Consider the following 10,781-nt stretch of genomic DNA (forward strand, 5'->3'; position numbering starts at 1 on the left):
AGACGTATGTGGAAGCTTTACAACTTTTAGATTATTCCTTTCAGAAGCTTCTTATGCTTAGTACCAGTGTGCTAAAGTCAATTATGTGGTTATAACCTTTCAGAATGTTCAGACGTAGTTCAAGTTTTCGTAGCTTAATTATTATCATAATTGTACTTATCTGAAAATTGATTAGGCATAAACTTCTGCTATAACCTTGTTATGTGAAGTTGAGACATATAATTTAAGCAATGACTGCAACAGCCAGCCTGAAGGGAAGTTAAGAAAGAAACTACATATATCTCCTGAAATTGGAATGAACTATCAGCATTGACTTTTTTACTCTGATTATTATCGGATTCCTTGCAAATGAAACGATTGGTTATTAATTTAGCAAAAGATCGATAATTTGTAAGTCTGAGTATACTCTGATAGGCCTGGTTAGTTTTAATACTGATGCTTCTAGTTCTGGTTAGTTCCTACATTGCTTTGTGAAGTGGGCTTGAAAAATGTTGGAAACGTGTATGGACTCACAGTAAAACACAGACTATTCACTCAATAAGAACAAAGCTACAACTTTTATTTTTGATACAGCAGGATTACTGCCTTTGTTTTATCTATTTTCACTAAAGAGAGAACTTCTGCTTTTAATTTACTTCTGCAATATATATATATATATATATGCAGTCTATTTTTACACATATTTCTGCCACCTGTATATATTAGATATATTTGCTAACTTAGCCTATAGGTATTACAGGCACTGATGCACATATATATTAGACCCGCCTGGTTTTGTTGAGCTGCAGCTTTGATTTCCTTTAGCTCACCTTAATTCATGGATTCAACGCATGACCAGCTGCTTTCCTTATTTTCTAGATGATATTATCAAACTTCTAGCTGCCTCTTTGTTTTGTTTCATACTAGCCATGCCAAGCACGGATCCTAAATTAAAAATAATAGTATTGAAACTCATAATATAATATATAAAATGCTGTTAAAATATGTAGTTAAAAAAATCGAAGTTAAGTGTAACACTAAAATTTCACCGTATAATTCTAGTTATGTATGCACCTAATTATTTACTTATATAAATCTGACACGTTAACTTACTAATACGATTATTTCAAAGTAAATAGACGCTTAAATGTTGCGCAAAAAATAAAATTGAAGGGAAATAAATATAAGGAGAGTACAAGTTAATATTTGTCCGTTGAGATTTTATTACATAAAATTTTAAAAATAGTTGAATAATTTTTTAGTGAGTACCAAGATTTAAGACCTAAACATAGTTTTCTTATTAGTATAGATAGTTGATAACCTATGCGAAATACGGGCCCGAGGTTAAAAATATCGAATTAATATAGAGAATTATTTATAATCCGTACGAAACACGAATTAAAATTAATATATTAATATCAATATTAAATTGGTACTTGCAAAAAATAGATACGTGGTTAAAAAGAATCGAATTAATTATGAAATTTTCCACTATAATTCTAGTTTTGCATTATTTTACTTGATATAGAAATCTAACATATTAGTTTTATTTTTGTGAAACGAATTGTATCTCTATCTTATGAACCAAATATCTGTTCTTTAAATAATTTAATATTATTAATATAATTTGATAATTATCTAATAATTAGCCTTTTCAAAATAGTTTATTTAATATTACTTAATTATCGATAAAATTTAATTTACAAATTAAAAGTAAATAGATGTTATTAAACTTAATTTAATATTACGTAATATGATCTAAATACAGCCCATAAATTTGTTACTGTTAAAATATATTTTTTAATTTAAAGTAAATAAACGTTGTGATGGACAGTAACAAATACAATCGTTAAATCAATAATTTTCAGTTTAAAAGTTAATAAATGTTACGAAAGTCATTTGTTATTACTTAATTATTTTTAAAATAATACTATAAAAAATAAAGTTTACAGAGAATAGAAGTCAATTCGTGTTAATAGTTTACTTTGGGGTGAAAAACCTAAATAATCATTTTTAAATAACAATGGCCCAAAATACCCACCAGAATTTTAAGCTGTCCAAAATACCCACTAAATACTGCATTTTTAGTGGAGTATAGGATGATACTCCTTTGTCAGTGGAGTATCGACCCATATACTCATTTGTCAATGGAGTAACATGTGAGATACTACTTTGTCAGTGGAGAACCATCTAAAATTTTAAAATTTTATTATTATTTTTTTAAAATATTTTTAAAAAAAAAAATAATAGTGATACTCCACTGGGAAAGGAGTATCAGGACTGATACTCCACTGACACAAGAGTATCTAACATCATACTCTGCTGACAAAGGAGTATCACCCTGATACTCCATTGAAAATGGCGTATCATTCTGATACTCCAGTATCAGTGGAGTATCTGGTGGGTATTTTGGGCACATTTTTTCAGAATGGGTATTTTGGGCAAAAGCACATCTAAAAAGAGGTATTTTGGTCATTTTTTGTTTACTTTGTAGTTAGTAGTTTTTCAAAATAAAAGTAAATATATGTTATTTTACTTAATTTAACGTAGCTTAATAAATTTTTAATATAATTTATCAATAAATAAAGTTTACAAAGAATATAAGTTAATTCGTATCAGTAGTTTACTTAGTAGTTTGTAGTTTTTCTAAAATTGAAAATAAATATAAGTTATTTTACTTAATTTAACGTAACTTAATAAATTTTTAATATAATTTCCAAATTGTTTAAAAAATATTTTTATTTTATAAAGTAAATAGACAATTGGATGAACAGTAACTAAAAAGAAAATAAAATTGACAAAGAATATAAGTCGATTTGCGTTAAAAACAAAGTTTATTGAGAATAGAAGTCAACTTATGTCAGGTAAGTACCAAAATTTGGTACTTTGGTACTTTGGTACTTTTAGCACCAAATTATACATGGTTTCGCTTATTAGTAAAGAGTATAGATGGTTGTCTACCTTTATTTACTGTAACATATTTATACATCATGTCAACACTCAACCTTATCTATTGACCATGCGTGCATGAAGATAAGTAGCCCACCATATTTCCAGGATATGTGTTCATGTATACACAAGCTGTTATTATTTATGATAGACTCTCGAGAGTTTGGAAAATCCAACATTCCCTTTCAAACTCGACTTTGCATTTCGAGCTTCTCTTTTATTTTATGGAACACGTCCGGCTTCAACAGTTTTGTAAATATATCCGCTAAATTTTCTTCTGTGTTGTAGTACATTAACTCCACGATTTTATCATTCACTTGTTCGCGAAGAAAATGATATTTAATATTGATGTGTTTGCTGCGACTGGATTTTTTGTGAGAGAAATAGCGGATTTATTATCCACATAAATTTGAACCGGACCTTCCTCTACGAGATTTAACTCGCCCAATATGTAAACTAGCCACATAGCTTGACATGTGCACACTGCTGCTGCGATGTATTCTGCCTCACATGTTGAGAGATCAACTGTTTGTTGCTTCTTTGAAGACCATGAAAATATCCCTGAACCGTTATGAAAAGCATATCCCGAAGTGTTTTTCCCGTCATCCAAGTCACCACCATAATCACTATCTGAATAGCCAACTAATTTTGGATTTTGAGAATGCGTGTAAAACAGACCATGATCAAGTGTACCTTTTATGTACCTCAAGATTCTTTTAGCTGCATGAAGTGATCTTACTTCAGTTTCTTCATGTACCTACTAACCAATCTAACTGCATACATAATATTTGGACGAGTAAAAATTAGGTACCTCAGACTTCCAACCAAACTTTTGAACACCATCGAATTTACTGACTCTCTCGTTGAATTAACTCTGAGCATTATGCTCGGTTCTGCTGGCGTGTTTACTGGCTTGCATTCCTCTATTCTAAACTTTTTCAAAATCCGCTTCGCATATTTTTTCTGTGACAAAAAAATCCCCTCTTTGCTTTGATTCACCTCGACTCCAAGAAAGTACAACATTTGACCAATATATGTCATCTCAATTTCATTAGTCATAATCTTCTTAAAATCGTTGAACATATCAGGGCTATTTTCCCCTGAATTTGTCTTCGTATAGAGGGCACGCTCGTATATATTCATCAACCCTTGTATTCCATGCTCGCGGAGCTTGTTTCAAACCATATAGTGTCTTTTTTAGCCAATAGACTTTATTTTCCTTGCCTTTCCAAACATATCCAGGTGGCTGCTCAATGTAGACTTCTCCTTCGAGATAGCCATTCAAGAATGTTGACTTGACGTCCATCTGAAAAATCTTTCATTGGTTCTGAGCTGCAATTGTTGTAAGAAGTCGTATGGTATCAACTCTTGCAACTGGAGCGAATACCTCATCATAGTCAATCTTGTATCTCTGTTTGTAGCCTTTAGCTACTAGCCTCGCCTTGTATTTTTCAACTTCTCCATCTTGATTGGTCTTTGTCTTGTAGACCCATTTGACGCCAATTGTTTTATGTCCTTCAGGAAGATCTGTTAGCTCCCAAGTATCATTCTTCTCGATTGCGCCAATTTCTTCGTCCATGACTTTATTCCATTTGCTTTCTTCAGAAGCTTCTTCAAATGTAACTGGATCACATTCAACCATTAAATAAAATAGAGAATAATCAAAAGATGTTTGTACCGGTCTGGTTTTTTCATAGATATTATCCAGACTCTGCATTTTTCTTAGTGCTCCCTCTGAACTGCTGCTTCCTCCCATTGATGGTGTCGACGTAGGTGTTTGTTGAGTCAGACTTTGTGGAGGAGTTGGTCATCATCTCCGTCATCTTCATTGTTTGAGTCATCATTGTCATCATCATCATTAAAGAATTAAGCAGGAATTTTTCTTTCTTCCTCGCTCCATCTCCAGTAATCTGATTCATCGAACTCAACATCTCGAGAAATGATTAAATTCTTTGTTAGAGGATTATAGAGTTTTACGCCTTGCTCTTTTTGTCATATCCGGTAAAGATGCATTTCTCGCCTTTATCATCCAGCTTCTTCCTTTTGTGATCGGGAACGTGGGCATAAGCAATACACTCTAAAATTCTGAGATGTCCAACTGATGGTTTGCTCCCGCTCCATGCTTCATTTGGAGTTTTGTTTCTGATACTTTTTGTTGAATAACGATTCAACAAATAAACTGCACATAGAATGGCTTCGGCCCAAAAAGTTCTTGGAAAGTGTTTTGCTTTCACCATGCTTCTTGCCATGTCAAGAATAGTGCGATTCTTCCTTTCTACAATGCCATTTTGTTGTGGAGTCTATGATGTTGTCAATTGATGATTTATACCATGTGCTCTGCAGAAACTCCTGAACAAATTTGAAGTATACTCGCCTCCTCTATCCAATCTGAGTGTCTTCAAATAATGTTCACTTTGTTTTTCCGTCAATACTTTGAACTCCTTGAATTTATCAAGAGCCTCTGATTTTTATTTGATGATATACACCCAACTTTTCCTTCTAAAATCATCAATAAATATTACGTAATACCTATTACCTCCAAGGGATGGGATATCAAATGGACCAGCTATATCTGTGTGAACTATCTCCAATGGCCTCCTGGCTCTCCATGATTTTCCAACAGGAAATCTTTGTCTGTGTTGTTTCCCCTTGACACATGCTTCACACAAATTTTCTGGTTCATTGATTTCTGAAAAATCGTCCACCATCTTTGTCTTTGATAATAATTTTAAGCCATAAAATCCAAGATGACCATATCGCAAGTGCCACAGCCACGAGTCATTTTTAGTGACCGACTTTAAGCACTTCTGCACCTTCATCTGCATATCGAGTATGAACAGGCGATTCTTTGACATCTCCACTCTAGCGATCAATTCTTGAACCGTATTTTTGATGGTAAGAGAATTATCCTGCATTTGAATATTATATCCTTTCTCCACAAGTTGACCAAGACTGATGATATTACTTTTCAAAGCAGGTATAAAATAAACGCCATTTATATACTTTTTCTCCCCATTCTTTGTCACAATCGTAATCGTACCTTTCCCTTTGACCGGAATTTTTTGAAGAATCACCAAAAATAACTTCTCTTTTGATTGTCTCGTCTATCTCCGTAAATAAATCCTTGTGGCCAGACATGTGATTGATCGCACCGGAATCAAGATACCAAACATTCTTCTTGCCTTCCTCATCACCCTTGTAAGTGAGAAACATAGCAGAACCAACATCTTTGTCTTCTTTTGCTGTAGCAAAGTGACTCCTTTCTTCCACTTTTGGTGCTCTACACTCGTAACTGAAGTGACCAAATTTATTACAGTTGTAACATTGAAATTGAGATTTATCACATCGTTGAAATCCACCTCTTCCATGACCTCTGAAATTTTGACCACGACCAGATGGTTGATACCTTCAGTATTATGTCCTCTGTTGAAAGAATGCCTTCCACGTCCACCTCGGTAGCCACCTCTAAAGCCACTTCTGCCCCGTGTAGAACTGCTGCTTCCAGAGCTGTCGCCAATGGATACTTTACTTTGTAATGCCTTCTCCAAATGGCTTGCATCATCATATTGATTCATTCGTTGCTCGTGGACTTGAAGAGAACCTACGAGCTCGTCAATTGAAATTGTGGACAAATCCTTTGAATTCTCGATAGAAGTAACAATATAATCAAATTTCTTTGTCAACGAACGGATTAATTTTTCCATGACCCGAACATCATCGAGACTTTCGCCATTTCTTTTCATCTGATTTTTCACCATTTTCAAATGCGTAACAAATTCACCAATATTTTCTGAACTCTTCATCTTCAAATTTTTGAACTCCCCGCGTAGAACCTGGAGCCACACCTTTTTAACTTTTTCAAGGCCTAGGAATGATTTTTGCAAAATCTCTCACGCTTTTTTTTCCGTTTTTACTTCTGAAATTTGTTCAAAGGTTGATTCATCAACACCTTGAATAATTGTGTACAACACCTTTTATCTTTTTTCCGGATTTCCTTTAACGTCGTCTTCTCGGCATTTAGAAGTGTTGCTTCAGCGGCTGCATCAGCGGGCTCGTTTAACCTATTTTCGATAATTTCCCAATTATCGTAAGAACCGAGTAACACCTTCATTTGGATACTCCAATTCCCGTGATTTATGGACGTCAATTTTGGAATGTTGGGTTGCATCATATTCTCCATTTTTGACGAACGTAACCTTGACTTTGATACCACTTGTTGAAAACGTGTATGGACTTACTGTAAAACACAAAATATTTGCTCAAATAAGAACAAAGCTACAACTTTTATTTTTGATACGGCAGGATTACTGCCTTTGTTTTATCTATTTTCACTAAAGAGAGAGCTTCTGCTTCTTTTTTTATTCTGCAATATATATATATATATATATATATATATATATATATGCAATCTACTTTTACACATATTCCTGCCACCAGTATATATAATAGATATATTTGCTAACTTAGCCTATAGGTATTACAGGCACTAATGCACATATACACAAAACCCGTCTGGTTTTGTTGAGCTGCAGCTTTGATTTCCTTCAGCCCACCTTAATTCATGGATTCTCATATGACCAGCTTTTTTCCTTATTTTCAAGATGATATTATCAAACTTCTAGTTGTTGTGTTAACTCCTTGTTTTGTTTCATATGGCTGCCTACCTTTATTTACTCTAACATATTTATACATCCTGTCAACCTTATCTATTGACCATGTATGCATGAAAATAAGTAGTCCGCCGTATTTCCAGGATGGGTGTTCATGTATACACAAGCTGTTATTATTTATGAAAGACTCTCGAGAGTTTGGAAAATATTGTTGGGTATATGTACTAACACTACGCGCAATAATGAGGTAGTTATATATATCAAGATTTAAGCAAGAACAGGCAATAAACCAAATAACGAAACAAAACACGAAGGCAAAACAACAAGATATAATTAGTAACTGAATTGACAAAGATAGGATAGAACACTTACCTCTAACAGAAGCTTTAAGAAATCTGAAAGAACCAATAACAGCTAAGGCGCATAGCCTTCGAGAAGTCTAGACTGTTCTTGAAGAGATTATTGCCCCACTTATGCTGGGTTGGGTTGCAACAATATCACTTCCAGGATATAGGGCAATTCGTCCATAGATACGTGAATCTCAATAGCGACCTGACCTCAGTTCGCCCAGAAAACCTATGTTATGATCTGTATATTATAGAGGAGAGAAAAATAGATTGATAACAGCTAGGGTTTCACACATATGTAATTGACGTATATATTTATTCCAAACATTTTTGTTCGGTATATAATACAACACAGAACGTAACTGAATATAATATATTAATTAAAACGAATATTCTGACTTAAATTGTATTTAATGAACTATTTCCAGAATCAAAAAGTGTAACAGTCAATATCAGGATTTGTTAAATCCTGATACAGCCAGCCCAATAAGTATTTGCACTCAACAAATCCTGATCCATTCATCAGGATGCATATGCAACAAATCCTGATCCAGGCACGTCAAGATCTGTCCATCAACGGATAATGCACATAATCAGTCTATCAACGGCTGAGTTCTGTGCATCAATTGATGTTACTTAACAAATCCTTACTGTTATACAGATTCAATATTCATCATAAAACAATATAATAAGTTAGTAAATATTTTAATTAAACATTAAGTAAAATTCCTCGCCCAGGTCGCGAGACGCCGGGACATTCGCCCAAATCGCCCTTCGACCCGACCCGAGTCGTGTCGTGGCGAGGTGACGGCTGCCCGTGTATGTGTGGCCGCGCGTGAGGCACACAATAACACCATGCACATCCACATGCCTTAGTAGTTGATATACTACTCTTACACATAGTACTATATATATAAAGCACTACACCCCTCTTTACTTATCAATGTGGGACAAAACCCACAAACCCATTTCAAACTACTAACTTCATCTCAATTTCTATATAGATTACACTAAGAAAATGACTTAGATCCAAACATGAAAGTTTAAGTCCTCATTACAAGGAACAACCTCCAATAATTAGTTTTAGGAAATTACATCAAGAACATGTCTAAAACATGCCTCAAACTTTCCATTTTCTAACAAATCTAACAAAAAATCCTAATAGCGTTAATTTCATCTTCTTTTTATTTTCAAATCCCTCTTCTTTTCTTAGTTTTTCAAATAAGGATTTTGTACTTCTTTCCGATAACTTTACGCTGTGTTCGGAATGGGAATCTCTAAAAGAAAATAAAAATTAGAAAATAGTTTATTTTTTTACTCTCATGATTTTTCAAAATTGGGAAGAAGATTTTGTAGACAAAAATAAAGAAAATTTCTTCTCAAATCTGTAACCTTCTTTTTATTTTTTTATTTTCTCTCTAAAAAATGTTTTTTGGAAAAAAGTGTAATTAAGATTATTTAAGCCGAAATTAGTATTAGTTATCTTAATTTTATAATTAAATTATTACATAAATAGGGTAAAAATCTGACTTCAAATTCTTTTTGCAAAAAAAGCTTGAAAATAATATTTCAATGATAAAAACCTAAATTTTTTATTGAAATACAATTAACTTGTCAAGAAAAGAAAGTCATTTAAAACATTAATTAAAATGCAGTATGATATTTAATAAACTGTTACTCTCCTTTTTTTCTCTTAAAACCCTCCCTCCTCTTTTATCAGCATAGCCTCCGAAATTTTTTTAGTTTTTGTTTCCTTTCATAAAACCCTCCCTCCTCTTTTATTTTTTATTTTTTGATGAAAAATATGTTGCATTAAGCCAAATGAGCCAACAATACATAATTCAAACTGACAAGAAAGAACTCCCATCAAACACTCAACGCGGAAATGAACATGCCTTTCTCACAATTACGTGACCAACCATGTTAGCTGAATGTCTAATGAAAAACAACTTTTTGAAAAACAACTTTTTGGTCAAATTATTTACATTCCACATTTTGATTGGGTGACATAACTAAACATCAACTACAACTCTATTGGCATCGACAACTCTATTGTGGTACCACTTCATACAGTTTGTAGTATTTTTATTAATGTATAAGCCTTGTAGTCGAGGAAAATAATGCAAGTTTCTTTTTGGGATCTTCTTTTTTTTCGATCCTTCGGTGCCTTATTATCGACTTTATGTGCATATGTCACGGTACGTTTTATCATTATTTTTCTTGTAAAAAACATATCATTGTTATCTCAAGCATCAATCTTCTCATATCACTGTAATTCCTTTATCATTTTTCTAACTGATGCAATGATTTTAAGAAACTCATCAAACCCGTTATTACTGTAATATACTATAATTATATTTGTTCTTAAAATGAAGCAGCTTTTTTCAAAAAAAATGATATATTATTATTTGAATAAATAGGTTCAAAAGCACTATCGAGTATGTTGTAAAAAAATTTTGCTCATACATTTGGTTCATCCCTCTAAATCCTTAAAATGTCTATTTACCTCTGCAATGTCTCTTATGTCGTACATATCCACTCTTTGATCAATAATATTACTCGAACATGTATACATAAAATTTGATATAAGATTATTTGATTAAATGTGGTGGAATTATTAAATAATGTTGATCCTAAAGTGCAAGCATATGATTAAAAATTAAGAATATATATATATATGTATATATATATATATATATATATATATACTCCATCTATATACATATATATATACTCCATCCATCTCGTATTATGTGTTATGTTTTGACTAGTTTATAGTCAACTTTATCAAATTTTGATCGTAAATTACACTTAATTTATTATTAAATAAATTTAAAAATGTACATCATTAGAAAATATATCTAATTCTCTTTCAAATGTATTTTTCAAATTTTTT

General features: G+C 32.6%; 1 protein-coding gene across 1 annotated transcript; it reads right to left on the reverse strand.

Moving 5' to 3' along the window:
* Nucleotides 1-3,241: 3,241 nt before the first annotated feature.
* LOC141674898 (uncharacterized) lies at nt 3,242-7,108 on the reverse strand. Its single transcript, XM_074481597.1, has 7 exons — nt 6,895-7,108; nt 6,367-6,793; nt 5,932-6,220; nt 5,465-5,837; nt 4,316-4,551; nt 3,802-4,098; nt 3,242-3,685 (listed from the first exon to the last, which is right to left on the reverse strand). Exons 1-7 carry the CDS (start codon nt 7,106-7,108, stop codon nt 3,242-3,244), a joined length of 2,280 nt encoding a protein of 759 aa, XP_074337698.1.
* Nucleotides 7,109-10,781: the final 3,673 nt, after the last annotated feature.

Source organism: Apium graveolens, chromosome 7 (assembly GCF_009905375.1).
Source record: "Apium graveolens cultivar Ventura chromosome 7, ASM990537v1, whole genome shotgun sequence".
NCBI classification, from domain to species: Eukaryota; Viridiplantae; Streptophyta; class Magnoliopsida; order Apiales; family Apiaceae; genus Apium; species Apium graveolens.